The sequence below is a fragment of the Oncorhynchus masou genome, unplaced genomic scaffold (assembly GCF_036934945.1).
Source record: "Oncorhynchus masou masou isolate Uvic2021 unplaced genomic scaffold, UVic_Omas_1.1 unplaced_scaffold_542, whole genome shotgun sequence".
Lineage (NCBI taxonomy): Eukaryota > Metazoa > Chordata > Actinopteri > Salmoniformes > Salmonidae > Oncorhynchus > Oncorhynchus masou.
The window spans coordinates 447,917-467,326 of NW_027011833.1; the positions used below are offsets into that span (position 1 = coordinate 447,917).

The 19,410-nt window shown below is 48.2% G+C and overlaps 1 protein-coding gene across 1 annotated transcript in view; it reads left to right on the top strand.

Moving 5' to 3' along the window:
* LOC135535997 (glypican-6-like) overlaps positions 1-19,410 on the top strand; it is a 179,600-nt gene that overhangs the window by 147,651 nt on the left and 12,539 nt on the right. The window contains exons 7-8 of the mRNA XM_064962393.1: positions 13,383-13,513; positions 17,022-17,197. Of these exons, the coding sequence (XP_064818465.1) occupies positions 13,383-13,513; positions 17,022-17,197 (307 nt within the window). The remainder of the gene's footprint in view (positions 1-13,382; positions 13,514-17,021; positions 17,198-19,410) is intronic.

The window sequence follows — 19,410 nt, forward strand, 5'->3', positions numbered from 1 at the left end:
TAATCTGGAGAGAAACATAATGGGGATGTGTTCTAATCTGGAGAGAAACATAATGGGGATGTGTTCTAATCTGGAGAAACATAATGGGGATGTGTTCTTATCTGGAGAGAAACATAATGGGGATGTGTTCTAATATGGAGAGAAACATAATGGGGATGTGTTCTAATCTGGAGAAACATAATGGGGATTTATTCTAACCTGTAGTCTCCGGCAGAGTGTCAGCATCAGTCCTGTAGTCTCCAGCAGAGTGTCAGCATCAGTCCTGTAGTCTCCAGCAGAGTGTCAGCATCAGTCCTGTAGTCTCCAGCAGTGTGTCAGCATCAGTCCTGTAGTCTCCAGCAGAGTGTCAGCATCAGTCCTGTAGTCTCCAGCAGAGTGTCAGCATCAGTCCTGTCGTCTCCAGCAGAGTGTCAGCATCAGTCCTGTAGTCTCCAGCAGTGTGTCAGCATCAGTCCTGTAGTCTCCAGCAGAGTGTCAGCATCAGTCCTGTAGTCTCCAGCAGAGTGTCAGCATCAGTCCTGTAGTCTCCAGCAGAGTGTCAGCATCAGTCCTGTAGTCTCCAGCAGAGTGTCAGCATCAGTCCTGTAGTCTCCAGCAGAGTGTCAGCATCAGTCCTGTAGTCTCCAGCAGAGTGTCAGCATCAGTCCTGTTGTCTCCAGCAGAGTGTCAGCATCCATCATCAGTCCTGTAGTCTCCAGCAGAGTGTCAGCATCAGTCCTGTAGTCTCCAGCAGAGTGTCAGCATCAGTCCTGTAGTCTCCAGCAGAGTGTCAGCATCAGTCCTGTAGTCTCCAGCAGAGTGCCAGCATCAGTCCTGTAGTCTCCAGCAGAGTGTCAGCATCAGTCCTGTAGTCTCCAGCAGAGTGTCAGCATCAGTCCTGTAGTCTCCAGCAGAGTGTCAGCATCAGTCCTGTAGTCTCCAGCAGAGTGTCAGCATCAGTCCTGTTGTCTCCAGCAGAGTGTCAGCATCCATCATCAGTCCTGTAGTCTCCAGCAGAGTGTCAGCATCAGTCCTGTAGTCTCCAGCAGAGTGTCAGCATCAGTCCTGTAGTCTCCAGCAGAGTGTCAGCATCAGTCCTGTAGTCTCCAGCAGAGTGCCAGCATCAGTCCTGTAGTCTCCAGCAGAGTGTCAGCATCAGTCCTGTAGTCTCCAGCAGAGTGTCAGCATCAGTCCTGTAGTCTCCAGCAGAGTGTCAGCATCAGTCCTGTCGTCTCCAGCAGAGTGTCAGCATCAGTCCTGTAGTCTCCAGCAGAGTGTCAGCATCAGTCCTGTAGTCTCCAGCAGTGTAGGCATCAGTCCTGTAGTCTCCAGCAGAGTGTCAGTATCAGTACTGTAGTCTCCAGCAGTGTAGGCATCAGTCCTGTAGTCTCCAGCAGTGTAGGCATCAGTCCTGTAGTCTCCAGCAGTGTAGGCATCAGTCCTGTAGTCTCCAGCAGAGTGTCAGTATCAGTACTGTAGTCTCCAGCAGAGTGTCAGCATCAGTCCTGTAGTCTCCAGCAGAGTGTCAGCATCAGTCCTGTAGTCTCCAGCAGAGTGTCGGCATCAGTCCTGTAGTCTCCAGCAGAGTGTCAGCATCAGTCCTGTAGTCTCCAGCAGAGTGTCAGCATCAGTCCTGTAGTCTCCAGCAGAGTGTCAGCATCAGTCCTGTAGTCTCCAGCAGAGTGTCAGCATCAGTCCTGTAGTCTCCAGCAGAGTGTCAGCATCAGTCCTGTAGTCTCCAGCAGAGTGTCAGCATCAGTCCTGTAGTCTCCAGCAGAGTGTCGGCATCAGTCCTGTAGTCTCCAGCAGAGTGTCAGTATCAGTACTGTAGTCTCCAGCAGAGTGTCAGCATCAGTCCTGTAGTCTCCAGCAGAGTGTCAGCATCAGTCCTGTAGTCTCCAGCAGAGTGTCAGCATCAGTCCTGTAGTCTCCAGCAGAGTGTCAGCATCAGTCCTGTAGTCTCCAGCAGAGTGTCAGCATCCAGCATCAGTCCTGTAGTCTCCAGCAGAGTGTCAGCATCAGTCCTGTAGTCTCCAGCAGAGTGTCAGCATCAGTCCTGTAGTCTCCAGCAGAGTGTCAGCATCAGTCCTGTAGTCTCCAGCAGAGTGTCAGCATCAGTCCTGTAGTCTCCAGCAGAGTGTCAGCATCAGTCCTGTAGTCTCCAGCAGAGTGTCAGCATCAGTCCTGTAGTCTCCAGCAGAGTGTCAGCATCAGTCCTGTAGTCTCCAGCAGAGTGTCAGCATCAGTCCTGTAGTCTCCAGCAGAGTGTCGGCATCAGTCCTGTAGTCTCCGGCAGAGTGTCAGCATCAGTCCTGTAGTCTCCAGCAGAGCGTCAGCATCAGTCATGTAGTCTCCAGCAGTGTCTCAGCATCCAGCATCAGTCCTGTAGTCTCCAGCAGAGTGCCAGCATCAGTCCTGTAGTCTCCGGCAGAGTGTCAGCATCAGTCCTGTAGTCTCCAGCAGAGTGTCAGCATCAGTCCTGTAGTCTCCAGCAGAGTGTCAGCATCAGTCCTGTAGTCTCCAGCAGTGTGTCAGCATCAGTCCTGTAGTCTCCAGCAGAGTGTCAGCATCAGTCCTGTAGTCTCCAGCAGAGTGTCAGCATCAGTCCTGTAGTCTCCAGCAGTGTGTCAGCATCCAGCATCAGTCCTGTAGTCTCCAGCAGAGTGTCAGCATCAGTCCTGTAGTCTCCAGCAGAGTGTCAGCATCAGTCCTGTAGTCTCCAGCAGAGTGTCAGCATCAGTCCTGTAGTCTCCAGCAGAGTGTCAGCATCCATCATCAGTCCTGTAGTCTCCAGCAGAGTGCCAGCATCAGTCCTGTAGTCTCCAGCAGAGTGTCAGCATCCATCATCAGTCCTGTAGTCTCCAGCAGAGTGCCAGCATCAGTCCTGTAGTCTCCAGCAGAGTGTCAGCATCAGTCCTGTAGTCTCCAGCAGAGTGTCAGCATCAGTCCTGTAGTCTCCAGCAGAGTGTCAGCATCCATCATCAGTCCTGTAGTCTCCAGCAGAGTCTCAGCATCAGTCCTGTAGTCTCCAGCAGAGTGTCAGCATCAGTCCTGTAGTCTCCAGCAGAGTGCCAGCATCAGTCCTGTAGTCTCCAGCAGAGTGTCAGCATCAGTCCTGTAGTCTCCAGCAGAGTGCCAGCATCAGTCCTGTAGTCTCCAGCAGTGTCAGCATCCAGCATCAGTCCTGTAGTCTCCAGCAGAGTGTCAGCATCAGTCCTGTAGTCTCCAGCAGAGTGCCAGCATCAGTCCTGTAGTCTCCAGCAGAGTGTCAGCATCAGTCCTGTAGTCTCCAGCAGAGTGTCAGCATCAGTCCTGTAGTCTCCAGCAGAGTGTCAGCATCAGTCCTGTAGTCTCCAGCAGAGTGTCAGCATCCATCATCAGTCCTGTAGTCTCCAGCAGAGTGTCAGCATCAGTCCTGTAGTCTCCAGCAGAGTGTCAGCATCAGTCCTGTAGTCTCCGGCAGAGTGTCAGCATCAGTCCTGTAGTCTCCGGCAGAGTGTCAGCATCAGTCCTGTAGTCTCCGGCAGAGTGTCAGCATCAGTCCTGTAGTCTCCAGCAGAGTGTCAGCATCAGTCCTGTAGTCTCCAGCAGAGTGTCAGCATCAGTCCTGTAGTCTCCGGCAGAGTGTCAGCATCAGTCCTGTAGTCTCCGGCAGAGTGTCAGCATCAGTCCTGTCGTCTCCAGCAGAGTGTCAGCATCAGTCCTGTCGTCTCCAGCAGAGTGTCAGCATCAGTCCTGTAGTCTCCAGCAGAGTGTCAGCATCAGTCCTGTAGTCTCCAGCAGAGTGTCAGCATCAGTCCTGTAGTCTCCAGCAGAGTGTCAGCATCAGTCCTGTAGTCTCCAGCAGAGTGTCAGCATCAGTCCTGTAGTCTCCAGCAGAGTGTCAGCATCAGTCCTGTAGTCTCCAGCAGAGTGTCAGCATCAGTCCTGTAGTCTCCGGCAGAGTGTCAGCATCAGTCCTGTAGTCTCCGGCAGAGTGTCAGCATCAGTCCTGTAGTCTCCAGCAGAGTGTCCTGTAGTCTCCAGCAGAGTGCCAGCATCAGTCCTGTAGTCTCCAGCAGAGTGTCAGCATCAGTCCTGTAGTCTCCAGCAGAGTGTCAGTATCAGTACTGTAGTCTCCAGCAGAGTGTCAGCATCAGTCCTGTAGTCTCCAGCAGAGTGTCAGCATCAGTCCTGTAGTCTCCAGCAGAGTGTCAGCATCAGTCCTGTAGTCTCCAGCAGAGTGTCAGCATCAGTCCTGTAGTCTCCAGCAGAGTGTCAGCATCAGTCCTGTAGTCTCCAGCAGAGTGTCAGCATCAGTCCTGTAGTCTCCAGCAGAGTGTCAGCATCAGTCCTGTAGTCTCCAGCAGAGTGTCAGCATCAGTCCTGTAGTCTCCAGCAGAGTGTCAGCATCAGTCCTGTAGTCTCCAGCAGAGTGTCAGCATCAGTCCTGTAGTCTCCAGCAGAGTGTCAGCATCAGTCCTGTAGTCTCCAGCAGAGTGTCAGCATCAGTCCTGTGGTCTCCAGCAGAGTGTCAGCATCAGTCCTGTAGTCTCCAGCAGAGTGTCAGCATCAGTCCTGTAGTCTCCAGCAGAGTGTCAGCATCAGTCCTGTAGTCTCCGGCAGAGTGTCAGCATCAGTCCTGTAGTCTCCAGCAGAGTGTCAGCATCAGTCCTGTAGTCTCCAGCAGAGTGTCAGCATCAGTCCTGTAGTCTCCAGCAGAGTGTCAGCATCAGTCCTGTAGTCTCCAGCAGAGTGTCAGCATCAGTCCTGTAGTCTCCAGCAGAGTGTCAGTATCAGTCCTGTAGTCTCCAGCAGAGTGTCAGCATCAGTCCTGTAGTCTCCAGCAGAGTGTCAGTATCCAGCATCAGTCCTGTAGTCTCCAGCAGAGTGTCAGCATCAGTCCTGTAGTCTCCAGCAGAGTGTCAGCATCAGTCCTGTAGTCTCCAGCAGAGTGTCAGCATCAGTCCTGTAGTCTCCAGCAGAGTGTCAGCATCAGTCCTGTAGTCTCCAGCAGAGTGTCAGCATCCAGCATCAGTCCTGTAGTCTCCAGCAGAGTGTCAGCATCAGTCCTGTAGTCTCCAGCAGAGTGTCCTGTAGTCTCCAGCAGAGTGCCAGCATCAGTCCTGTAGTCTCCAGCAGAGTGTCAGCATCAGTCCTGTAGTCTCCAGCAGTGTGTCAGCATCAGTCCTGTAGTCTCCAGCAGAGTGTCAGCATCAGTCCTGTAGTCTCCAGCAGAGTGTCAGCATCAGTCCTGTAGTCTCCAGCAGAGTGTCAGCATCAGTCCTGTAGTCTCCAGCAGAGTGTCAGCATCAGTCCTGTAGTCTCCAGCAGAGTGTCAGCATCAGTCCTGTAGTCTCCAGCAGAGTGTCAGCATCCAGCATCAGTACTGTAGTCTCCAGTAGAGTGTCAGCATCCAGCATCAGTCCTGTAGTCTCCAGCAGTGTGTCAGCATCAGTCCTGTAGTCTCCAGCAGAGTGTCGGCATCAGTCCTGTAGTCTCCAGCAGTGTGTCAGCATCAGTCCTGTAGTCTCCAGCAGTGTGTCAGCATCAGTCCTGTAGTCTCCAGCAGAGTGTCAGCATCAGTCCTGTAGTCTCCAGCAGAGTGTCAGCATCAGTCCTGTAGTCTCCAGCAGAGTGTCAGCATCAGTCCTGTAGTCTCCAGCAGAGTGTCAGCATCAGTCCTGTAGTCTCCAGCAGAGTGTCAGCATCAGTCCTGTAGTCTCCAGCAGAGTGTCAGCATCCAGCATCAGTACTGTAGTCTCCAGCAGAGTGTCAGCATCCAGCATCAGTCCTGTAGTCTTCAGCAGAGTGTCAGCATCAGTCCTGTAGTCTCCGGCAGAGTGTCAGCATCAGTCCTGTAGTCTCCAGCAGAGTGTCAGCATCAGTCCTGTAGTCTCCAGCAGAGTGTCAGCATCAGTCCTGTAGTCTCCAGCAGAGTGTCAGCATCAGTCCTGTAGTCTCCAGCAGAGTGTCAGCATCAGTCCTGTAGTCTCCAGCAGAGTGTCAGCATCAGTCCTGTAGTCTCCAGCAGAGTGTCAGCATCAGTCCTGTAGTCTCCAGCAGAGTGTCAGCATCAGTCCTGTAGTCTCCAGCAGAGTGTCAGCATCAGTCCTGTAGTCTCCAGCAGAGTGTCAGCATCAGTCCTGTAGTCTCCAGCAGAGTGTCAGCATCAGTCCTGTAGTCTCCAGCAGAGTGTCGGCATCAGTCCTGTAGTCTCCAGCAGAGTGTCAGCATCAGTCCTGTAGTCTCCAGCAGAGTGTCGGCATCAGTCCTGTAGTCTCCAGCAGAGTGTCAGCATCAGTCCTGTAGTCTCCAGCAGAGTGTCAGCATCAGTCCTGTAGTCTCAAGCAGAGTGTCAGCATCAGTCCTGTGGTCTCCAGCAGAGTGTCAGCATCAGTCCTGTAGTCTCCAGCAGAGTGTCAGCATCAGTCCTGTAGTCTCCAGCAGAGTGTCAGCATCAGTCCTGTAGTCTCCAGCAGTGTCAGCATCAGTCCTGTAGTCTCCAGCAGAGTGTCAGCATCAGTCCTGTAGTCTCCAGCAGAGTGTCAGCATCAGTCCTGTAGTCTCCAGCAGAGTGTCAGCATCAGTCCTGTAGTCTCCAGCAGTGTCAGCATCAGTCCTGTAGTCTCCAGCAGAGTGTCAGCATCAGTCCTGTAGTCTCCAGCAGAGTGTCAGCATCAGTCCTGTAGTCTCCAGCAGAGTGTCAGCATCAGTCCTGTCGTCTCCAGCAGAGTGTCAGCATCAGTCCTGTAGTCTCCAGCAGAGTGTCAGCATCAGTCCTGTGGTCTCCAGCAGAGTGTCAGCATCAGTCCTGTAGTCTCCGGCAGAGTGCCAGCATCAGTCCTGTAGTCTCCGGCAGAGTGTCAGCATCAGTCCTGTAGTCTCCAGCAGAGTGTCAGCATCAGTCCTGTAGTCTCCAGCAGAGTGTCAGCATCAGTCCTGTAGTCTCCAGCAGAGTGTCAGCATCAGTCCTGTGGTCTCCAGCAGAGTGTCAGCATCAGTCCTGTAGTCTCCAGCAGAGTGCCAGCATCAGTCCTGTAGTCTCCAGCAGAGTGTCAGCATCAGTCCTGTGGTCTCCAGCAGAGTGTCAGCATCAGTCCTGTAGTCTCCAGCAGAGTGTCAGCATCAGTCCTGTAGTCTCCAGCAGAGTGTCAGCATCAGTCCTGTAGTCTCCAGCAGAGTGTCAGCATCAGTCCTGTTGTCTCCAGCAGAGTGTCAGCATCAGTCCTGTAGTCTCCAGCAGAGTGTCAGCATCCATCATCAGTCCTGTAGTCTCCAGCAGAGTGCCAGCATCAGTCCTGTAGGTTCCAGCAGAGTGTCAGCATCAGTACTGTAGTCTCCAGCAGAGTGCCAGCATCAGTCCTGTAGTCTCCAGCAGAGTGTCAGCATCAGTCCTGTAGTCTCCAGCAGAGTGTCAGCATGAGTCCTGTAGTCCTCTAGATGATGAAGACCATCCAACTAGATGATGAAGACCATCCATCCAGATAATGAAGACCATCCAGCTAGATGATGAAGACCATCCAACGAGATGATGAAGTCCATCCATCCAGATGATGAAGACCATCCATCCATGATGAAGACCATCCAGCTAGATGATGAAGACCATCCAGCTAGATGATGAAGACCATCCAACGAGATGATGAAGCCCATCCATCCAGATGATGAAGACCATCCATCCAGATGATGAAGACCATCCAGCTAGATGATGAAGACCATCCAGCTAGATGATGAAGACCATCCAACTAGATGATGAAGACCAGCTAGATGATGAAGGGTTATTTTGTTGTGTTTGTAGCACAAGGGGATGTGTGAAACGCAGTCCTCAGACGTGTCCTGCTTCTGTCGCCTCAATAGCTAACTTTTGATGTGGCGCGATCTCCAGCTGGGTCTGACTGTAATAGAACACAGTATTAAACACAGCAGACAGGTACCACAGGCTGTAATCTGACTGTAATCAGAGCAATACCCAGGCAGGGCTCAACGGAGCTGATAAGCATCAGTCTGTTAGTGTTCTGTGGCGCGTCGCATTACGTGTTGAACCAGCGAGGAGGTGAAGTGACACCGCAGGCTGACCGTGATCTGGTGTCAGATCTCCTCAGGGACACGTCAGAACGTAATCTGGTGTCAGATCTCCTCAGGGACACGTCAGAATGTAATCTGGTGTCAGATCTCCTCAGTGACACGTCAGAATGTAATCTGGTGTCAGATCTCCTCAGGGACACGTCAGAACGTAATCTGGCCTCAGATCTCCTCAGGGACACGTCAGAACGTAATCTGGCCTCAGATCTCCTCAGGGACACGTCAGAACGTAATCTGGCCTCAGATCTCCTCAGGGACACGTCAGAACGTAATCTGGCGTCAGATCTCCTCAGGGACACGTCAGAACGTAATCTGGTGTCAGATCTCCTCAGGGACACGTCAGAACGTAATCTGGCGTCAGATCTCCTCAGGGACACGTCAGAACGTAATCTGGTGTCAGATCTCCTCAGGGACACGTCAGAACGTAATCTGGTGTCAGATCTCCTCAGGGACACGTCAGAACGTAATCTGGTGTCAGATCTTCTCAGGGACACGTCAGAACGTAATCTGGTGTCAGATCTCCTCAGGGACACGTCAGAACGTAATCTGGTGTCAGATCTCCTCAGGGACACGTCAGAACGTAATCTGGTGTCAGATCTCCTCAGGGACACGTCAGAACGTAATCTGGTGTCAGATCTCCTCAGGGACACGTCAGAACGTAATCTGGTGTCAGATCTCCTCAGGGACACGTCAGAACGTAATCTGGTGTCAGATCTCCTCAGGGACACGTCAGAATGTAATCTGGTGTCAGATCTCCTCAGGGACATGTCAGAACGTAATCTGGCCTCAGATCTCCTCAGGGACACGTCAGAACGTAATCTGGCCTCAGATCTCCTCAGGGACACGTCAGAACGTAATCTGGCCTCAGATCTCCTCAGGGACACGTCAGAACGTAATCTGGTGTCAGATCTCCTCAGGGACACGTCAGAACGTAATCTGGTGTCAGATCTCCTCAGGGACACGTCAGAACGTAATCTGGCCTCAGATCTCCTCAGGGACACGTCAGAACGTAATCTGGTGTCAGATCTCCTCAGGGACACGTCAGAACGTAATCTGGTGTCAGATCTCCTCAGGGACACGTCAGAACGTGGCATCACCCAGAGCTGATCAGTGCTGATCTGATAAACATCAATCTGTCTGTCTTCTGTTGCCAAATTACGTTGACGATAAGTAAGGAAATAAAATTAAAACACCTTTTTTTTGCAGATAAAGTTCTTTTTGCTGTTTAAGTGTTTAGAATTCGTCTAAATCCTAAATCCTGTTTAAGATTCCTCTGTGTGGATTTTCTTGCTTGTATTTCAGATCATCCCTACTGTACTGGTTTGTGTTTGCTGTAGTTGGTGTCCTCCATCTTGTCATCCTTTTGACCAATCAAATCAGATCACCTCGCAACCATTACGTCTTTATTCCCTTCATTTGAGATGACTGATTAAATATTTTATTATTTAAAAATGAGTTTTTATGTAAAGAAAAATATATATATTTATTTTTTAAATACCTATGACATTACACATTGACATAATCCATTTGAAACTTAAAAAAAAATGTTTTTTTTTTTTTATTCAACCTATTTTAACAAATAAAGGTTGAACAAATTCTTATTTACAATGACGGCCTCCCCCGGCCAAACCCAGACGATGCTGGGCCAATTGTGCACCTATTGGACTCCCAATGGGATTCAGCCTCGATTTCGAACCACCTCTTGCACCGAGATGCAGTGCCTTAGCCAGCTGCGCCACTTTGGAGCCCAGCTTCACCTACAGTAAAATTGGTGTATGACTTAATTTTATGGATAGGAGTGGTACAAAGGTTCTTGTGCGTTGATCGGCACACCGAAGATGGCATTAACGATACTTCATTAGATAAAGAGGTCATTAACGATACGTCATTAGATAAAGAGGTCATTAACGATACGTCATTAGATAAAGAGGGCATTAACGATACGCCATTAGATAAAGACAACATTAACGATACGTCATTAGATAAAGACAACATTAACGATACGTCATTAGATAAAGAGGGCGTTAACGATACGCCATTAGATAAAGACAACATTAACGATACGTCATTAGATAAAGAGGTCGTTAACGATACGTCATTAGATAAAGAGGTCATTAACGATACGTTGTAAGATAAAGAGGTCATTAACGATACGTCATTAGATAAAGAGGTCATTAACGATACGTCATTAGATAAAGAGGTCATTAACGATACTTCATTAGATAAAGACAACATTAACGATACGTCATTAGATAAAGAGGTCATTAACGATACGTCATTAGATAAAGAGGTCATTAACGATACGTCATTAGATAAAGAGGTCATTAACGATACGTCATTAGATAAAGAGGGCGTTAACGATACGTCATTAGATAAAGAGGTCATTAACGATACCTCATTAGATAAAGACAACATTAACGATACTTCATTAGATAAAGAGTTCATTAACGATACGTCATTAGATAAAGAGGTCATTAACGATACGTCATTAGATAAAGAGGTCATTAACGATACGTCATTAGATAAAGAGGTCATTAACGACACGTCATTAGATAAAGACAACATTAATGATACGTTGTAAGATAAAGACAACATTAACGATACGTTATTAGATAAAGAGGGCGTTAACGATACGTCATTACATAAATAGGTCATTAACGATATGTCATTACATAAATAGGTCATTAACGATACTTCATTAGATAAATAGGTCATTAACGATACTTCATTAGATAAAGAGGTCATTAACGATACGTCATTAGATAAAGAGGGCTTCCGAGCCGGTCACGGGTGCACCTCAGCCACACTCAAGGTACTAAACGATATCATAACCGCCATCGATAAAAGACAGTACTGTGCAGCCGTCTTCATCGACCTTGCCAAGGCTTTCGACTCTGTCAATCACCATATTCTTATCGGCAGACTCAGTAGCCTCGGTTTTTCAGATGACTGCCTTGCCTGGTTCACCAATTACTTTGCAGACAGAGTTCAGTGTGTCAAATCGGAGGGCATGCTGTCCGGTCCTCTGGCAGTCTCTATGGGGGTGCCACAGGGTTCAATTCTCGGGCCGACTCTTTTCTCTGTATATATCAATGATGTTGCTCTTGCTGCGGGCGATTCCCTGATCCACCTCTACGCAGACGACACCATTCTATATACTTCCGGCTCGTCCTTGGACACTGTGCTATCTAACCTCCAAACGAGCTTCAATGCCATACAACACTCCTTCCGTGGCCTCCAACTGCTCTTAAACGCTAGTAAAACCAAATGCATGCTTTTCAACCGATCGTTGCCTGCACCCGCATGCCCGACGAGCATCACCACCCTGGATGGTTCCGACCTTGAATATGTGGACACCTATAAGTACCTAGGTGTCTGGCTAGACTGTAAACTCTCCTTCCAGACTCATATCAAACATCTCCAATCTAAAATCAAATCAAGAGTCGGCTTTCTATTCCGCAACAAAGCCTCCTTTACTCATGCCGCCAAACTTACCCTAGTAAAACTGACTATCCTACCGATCCTCGACTTCGGCGACGTCATCTACAAAATTGCCTCCAACACTCTACTCAGCAAACTGGATGCAGTTTATCACAGTGCCATCCGTTTTGTCACTAAAGCACCTTATACCACCCACCACTGCGACTTGTATGCTCTAGTCGGCTGGCCCTCGCTACATATTCGTCGCCAGACCCACTGGCTCCAGGTCATCTACAAATCCATGCTAGGTAAAGCTCCGCCTTATCTCAGTTCACTGGTCACGATGGCAACACCCATCCGTAGCACGCGCTCCAGCAGGTGTATCTCACTGATCATCCCTAAAGCCAACACCTCATTTGGCCGCCTTTCGTTCCAGTACTCTGCTGCCTGTGACTGGAACGAATTGCAAAAATCCCTGAAGTTGGAGACTTTTATCTCCTCACCAAATTCAAACATGTGCTATCTGAGCAGCTAACCGATCGCTGCAGCTGTACATAGTCTATTGGTAAATAACCCACCCATTTTCACCTACCTCATCCCCACACTGTTTTTATTTATTTACTTTTCTGCTCTTTTGCACACCAGTATCTCTACCTGTACATGACCATCTGATCATTTATCACTCCAGTGCTAATCTGCAAAATTGTAATTATTCGCCTACCTCCTCATGCCTTTTGCACACAATGTATATAGACTCGGCTTTTTTGTACTGTGTTATTGACTTGTTAATTGTTTACTCCATGTGTAACTCTGTGTTGTCTGTTCACACTGCTAAGCTTTATCTTGGCCAGGTCGCAGTTGCAAATGAGAACTTGTTCTCAACTAGCCTACCTGGTTAAATAAAGGTGAAATAAAAATAAATAAAAAAATAAAGAGGGCGTTAACGATAGGTCATTAGATAAAGACAACATTAACGATACGTCATTAGATAAATAGGTCATTAACGATACGTCATTAGATAAAGAGGTCATTAACGATACGTCATTAGATAAAGAGGTCATTAACGATACGTCATTAGATAAAGAGGGCATTAACGATACGTCATTAGATAAAGAGGGCGTTAACGATACGTCATTAGATAAAGAGGTCATTAACGATACGTCATTAGATAAAGAGGTCATTAACGATACGTCATTAGATAAAGAGGGCGTTAACGATACGTCATTAGATAAAGAGGTCATTGACGATACGTCATTAGATAAAGAGGTCATTGACGATACGTCATTAGATAAAGAGATCATTAACGATACGTCATTGGATAAAGAGGTCATTAACGATACGTCATTGGATAAAGAGGTCATTAACAATACGTCATTAGATAAAGAGGGCGTTAACGATACGTCATTAGATAAAGAGGGCGTTAACGATACGTCATTAGATAAAGACGACCACTTCTAAGAGACTAATTTCACACCATAACCTGCTGAATTTGAAATATAACTTTTCTTTAATTTTTGACTTTGGCACAAATTCAAATGTGGCACTGACTCGCCCCTTTGGATGTGTGTTTCAGCACTGTCTCAATGAAGAGTTAAGGCATTCGATTAGCCACGTGCGACATGCATGCGCAGTTACAAACCTGCTAGAGTTAGCGACAGGCGGAAGAGCAATATCCATCGTCTTAGTATGGATGAAGCCTGAGCTGGAATGTGAAGCTAACTGAAACTGGCTAGTTTTAGAAAACCCCTCAATAGATCTCGCTTCAGTCGTAGTTTCACCCCTCTGGTTGGAGGATTCCAGATTTCCTGTTTAATCCCTCCTGATTCCCAGAATATTTCAACAGCGATTTCAACGTGTGGATTTGGGGGAAAGTGAGCAGGATGTTTGAACCCCATTCCCACTCTCTCCCTCATCTCCTGCAGGTGCTCGACATTAAGAAGAAGCTGAAGCAGTCCAAAAGGTTCTGGTCCAACCTGCCAGATGAGATCTGTATTAAAGACAAGTTGACCGAGTCAGATGAAGAGCAGTGTTGGAACAGTCACGCCAAGGCCAGGTGAGAGGTGTTCAGATCACGCACCTGTAGAACTACACTAACTAGTCCTACAACTAATCTGATGAGGTCTGAACAGTGCTGGAACAGTCACGCCAAGGCCAGGTGAGAGGTGTTCAGATCACGCACGTGTAGAACTACACTAACTAGTCCTACAACTAATCTGATGAGGTCTGAGTAGTGTTGGAGACCCTCAGGTCATCCACCTGTAGAACTACACTAACTAGTCCTACAACTAATCTGATGAGGTCTGAACAGTGTTGGAACAGTCACGCCAAGGCCAGGTGAGAGGTGTTCAGATCACGCACGTGTAGAACTACAATAACTAGTCCTACAACTAGTCTGATGAGGTCTGAACAGTGCTGGAGACCCTCAGTCATCCAATATAACTACACTAACTAGTCCTACAACTAGTCTGATGAGGTCTGAACAGTGCTGGAGACCCTCAGTCATCCAATATAACTACACTAACTAGTCCTACAACTAGTCTGATGAGGTCTGAACAGTGCTGGAGACCCTCAGCTGATCCAGAACTATGGTACTATGGTCCTTGGTACAGGATAAGAGAGAACCAGTACTACAGCCAGTCTGACGAGGTCTGAGCAGTGCTGGAGACCCTCAGCTGATCCAGAACTATGGTACTATGGTCCTTGGTACAGGACAAGAGAGAACCAGTACTACAGCCAAGGCCAGATAAGGCAGACACACTATTTACCTGTCAATCTCTGAGACTTTATGGATATGGTGAGATGTTCTCATCTACTACTGTAGATCAGGGAGAGAGGACCCAGCAGAACTGTAGAGGACTGGATCAGGGAGAGAGGACCCAGCAGAACTGTAGAGGACTGGATCAGGGAGAGAGTACCCAGCAGAACTGTAGAGGACTGGATCAGGGAGAGAGGACCCAGCAGAACTGTAGAGGACTGTTTATAACTGCTTGGAATGAAAGCCAGAACCACCCTATCTCTCAACCCCCCCATCCCCCCTCCCAGCTAGTCGAGGCATTTTTGGCCTCACACATCACAGTCCCTGGTTACCACAGCACAGTCCGTGGTCACCACAGCACAGTCCTTGGTCACCACAGCACAGTCCGTGGTCACCACAGCACAGGGTCTAGTCACCACAGCACAGGGTCTAGTCACCACAGCACAGGGTCTGGTCACCACATCACAGTCCGTGGTCACCACAGCACAGGGTCTGGTCACCACAGCACAGGGTCTGGTCACCACATCACAGTCCCTGGTCACCACAGCACAGGGTCTGGTCACCACAGCACAGGGTCTGGTCACCACAGCACAGGGTCTGGTCACCACAGCACAGGGTCTGGTCACCACAGCACAGGGTCTGGTCACCACAGCACAGTCCCTGGTCACCACATCACAGTCCGTGGTCACCACAGCACAGGGTCTGGTCACCACAGCACAGGGTCTAGTCACCACAGCACAGTCCCTGGTCACCACCTCACAGTCTCTGGTCACCACAGCACAGGGTCTGGTCACCACAGCACAGGGTCTGGTCACCACAGCACAGGGTCTGGTCACCACAGCACAGGGTCTGGTCACCACAGCACAGGGTCTGGTCACCACAGCACAGGGTCTGGTCACCACATCACAGTCCCTGGTCACCACAGCACAGTCCCTGGTCACCACAGCTGTCTGTCTGTCTGTCTGTCTGTCTGTCTGTCTGTCTGTCTGTCTGTCTGTCTGTCTGTCTGTCTGTTAGAACTGGAGAGGACTGGATCAGGGAGGGAGGACCCAGCAGAACTGTAGAGGACTGGATCAGGGAGAGAGGACCCAGTAGAACTCTAGAGGACTGGATCAGGGAGGGAGGACCTAGTAGAAGTGTAGAGGACTGGATCAGGGAGGGTAGAAGTGTAGAGGACTGGATCAGGGAGGGAGGACCCAGTAGAACTGTAGAGGACTGGATCAGGCAGAGAGGACCCAGCAGAACTGTAGAGCACTAGATCAGGGAGAGAGTACCCAGCAGAACTGTAGAGGACTGGATCAGGGAGAGAGGACCCAGTAGAACTGTAGAGGACTGGATCAGGAAGAGAGGACCCAGTAGGACTATAGAGGACTGGATCAGGGAGAGAGGACCCAGCAGAACTGTAGAGCACTAGATCAGGGAGAGAGTACCCAGCAGAACTGTAGAGGACTGGATCAGGGAGAGAGGACCCAGTAGAACTGTAGAGGACTGGATCAGGAAGAGAGGACCCAGTAGGACTATAGAGGACTGGATCAGGGAGAGAGGACCCAGTAGAACTGTAGAGGACTGGATCAGGAAGGGAGGACCCAGCAGAACTGTAGAGGACTGGATCAGGAAGAGAGGACCCAGCAGAACTGTAGAGGACTGGATCAGGGAGAGAGGACTCAGTAGAACTGTAGAGGACTGGATCAGGGAGAGAGGACCCAGCAGAACTGTAGAGGACTGGATCAGGGAGAGAGTACCCAGCAGAACTGTAGAGGACTGGATCAGGGAGAGAGGACCCAGTAGAACTGTAGAGGACTGGATCAGGGAGAGAGGACCCAGCAGAACTGTAGAGGACTGGATCAGGAAGAGAGGACCCAGTAGAACTGTAGAGGACTGGATCAGGGAGAGAGGGACCAACACACAGTTGCAGAGAACCTCTTCAGGACCACTGACAGCTGCTCTCTGAGTGATGGAGAACCTCTTCAGGACCACTGACAGCTGCTCTCTGAGTGATGGAGAACCTCCTCAGGACCACTGACAGCTGCTCTCTGAGTGATGGAGAACCTCCTCAGGACCACTGACAGCTGCTCTCTGAGTGATGGAGAACCTCTTCAGGACCACTGACAGCTGCTCTCTGAGTGATGGAGAACCTCCTCAGGACCACTGACAGCTGCTCTCTGAGTGATGGAGAACCTCCTCAGGACCACTGACAGCTGCTCTCTGAGTGATGGAGAACCTCCTCAGGACCACTGACAGCTGCTCTCTGAATGATGGAGAACCTCTTCAGGACCACTGACAGCTGCTCTCTGAGTGATGGAGAACCTCTTCAGGACCACTGACAGCTGCTCTCTGAGTGATGGAGAACCTCCTCAGGACCACTGACAGCTGCTCTCTGAGTGATGGAGAACCTCCTCAGGACCACTGACAGCTGCTCTCTGAGTGATGGAGAACCTCTTCAGGACCACTGACAGCTGCTCTCTGAGTGATGGAGAACCTTCTCAGGACCACTGACAGCTGCTCTCTGAGTGATGGAGAACCTCCTCAGGACCACTGACAGCTGCTCTCTGAGTGATGGAGAACCTCTTCAGGACCACTGACAGCTGCTCACTGAGTGATGGAGAACTTCTTCAGGACTACTGACAGCTGCTCACTGAGTGATGGAGAACTTCTTCAGGACTACTGACAGCTGCTCACTGAATGCTGGAGAATGCTCCACACGATCCAGATAATTGAATAATTTCCTGCCAAATGAAATGTGATTGTCTTTTAATATGTCTTCCTCAGACATGTTTCTTAACTGGCGTTGTTGTAATCCTCCCAGGTATTTTCCTGAGGTGGTAAAGGACGGCCTCACCAACCAGCTGAACAACCCAGAGGTGGCGGTGGACATCACGAGACCAGACACTCTGATTCGCCAACAGATCATGACACTCAGAGTGATGACCAACAAGCTGAGAAACGCCTACAACGGCAACGACATCTTCTTTCAGGACTCCAGTAAGTCAGCCGCATTGTGTTCCAAACGGTACCCTGTTCTCTCTGTAGTGCACTACCTTGAACAGGGTCCATAGGGAATAGGGCTCTATTCTCTCTGTAGTGCACTACCTTGAACAGGGCCCATAGGGAATAGGGCTCTATTCTCTCTGTAGTGCACTACCAGGGCCCATAGGGAATAGGGCTCTATTCTCTCTGTAGTGCACTACCTTGAACAGGGCCCATAGGGAATAGGGCTCTATTCTCTCTGTAGTGCACTACCTTGAACAGGGCCCATAGGGAATAGGGCTCTATTCTCTCTGTAGTGCACTACCTTGAACAGGGTCCATGGGGAATAGGGCTCTATAGTGCTCTACCTTGAACAGGGCCCATAGGGAATAGGGCTCTATTCTCTCTGTAGTGCACTACCAGGGCCCATAGGGAATAGGGCTCTATTCTCTCTGTAGTGCACTACCTTGAACAGGGCCCATAGGGAATAGGGCTCTATTCTCTCTGTAGTGCACTACCTTGAACAGGGCCCATAGGGAATAGGGCTCTATTCTCTCTGTAGTGCACTACCTTGAACAGGGTCCATAGGGAATAGGGCTCTATTCTCTCTGTAGTGCACTACCTTGAACAGGGCCCATAGGGAATAGTGCTCTATTCTCTCTGTAGTGCACTACCTTGAACAGGGTCCATAGGGAATAGGGCTCTATTCTCTCTGTAGTGCACTACCTTGAACAGGGTCCATGGGGAATAGGGCTCTATAGTGCTCTACCTTGAACAGGGCCCATAGGGAATAGGGCTCTATTCTCTCTATGGTCTATATAACATACTGTCTAAATCAGTCTATATAACACACTGTCTAAATCAGTCTATACATTTACATTTAAGTCATTTGGCAGACTTAAATGTAAATGTAAATGTATAGACTGATTTAGACAGTGTGTTATATAGACTGATTTAGACAGTGTGTTATATAGACAGTGTTGTTATATAGACTGATTTAGACAGTGTGTTATATAGACTATAGAGAGAATAGAGCCCTATTCCCTATGGGCCCTGGTAGTGCACTACAGAGATAATAGAGGCCTATTCCCTATGGGCCATGGTAGAGCACTACAGAGAGAATGGAGCCCTATTCCCTATAGTCTATATAACAACACTGTCTATATAACACACTGTCTAAATCAGTCTATATAACACACTGTCTATATAACACACTGTCTAAATCAGTCTATATAACACACTGTCTAAATCAGTATATATAACACACTGTCTAAATCAGTCTATATAACACACTGTCTAAATCAGTCTATATAACACACAATCTATATAACACACTGTCTAAATCAGTCTATATAACACACTGTCTAAATCAGTCTATATAACACACTGTCTAAATCAGTCTATATAACACACAATCTATATAACACACTGTCTAAATCAGTCTATATAACACATGGTTTTAATCAGTCTATATAACCACACTGTCTATATAACACACTGTCTAAATCAGTCTATATAACACACTGTCTAAATCAGTCTATATAACACGCTGTCTATATAACACACTGTCTAAATAAGTCTATATAACACACTGTCTTAATCAGTCTATATAACACACTGTCTAAATCAGTCTATACAACACATTATCTATATGACACACTGTCTAAATCAGTCTATATAACATACTGTCTATATAACACACTGTCTAAATCAGTCTATATAACCACACTGTCTATGCAACACACGGTCTAAATCAGTCTATATAACACACTGTCTAAATCAGTCTATATAACACACTGTCTATATAACACACTGTCTTAATCAGTCTATATAACACACTGTCTTAATCAGTCTATATAACACACTGTCTAAATCAGTCTATACAACACATTATCTATATGACACACTGTCTAAATCAGTCTATATAACACACTGTCTAAATCAGTCTATATAACACACTGTCTAAATCAGTCTATATAACACACAATCTATATAACACACTGTCTAAATCAGTCTATATAACACATGGTTTTAATCAGTCTATATAACCACACTGTCTATATAACACACTGTCTAAATCAGTCTATATAACACACTGTCTAAATCAGTCTATATAACACACTGTCTAAATCAGTCTATATAACACACTGTCTTAATCAGTCTATATAACACACTGTCTTAATCAGTCTATATAACACACTGTCTAAATCAATCTATACAACACATTA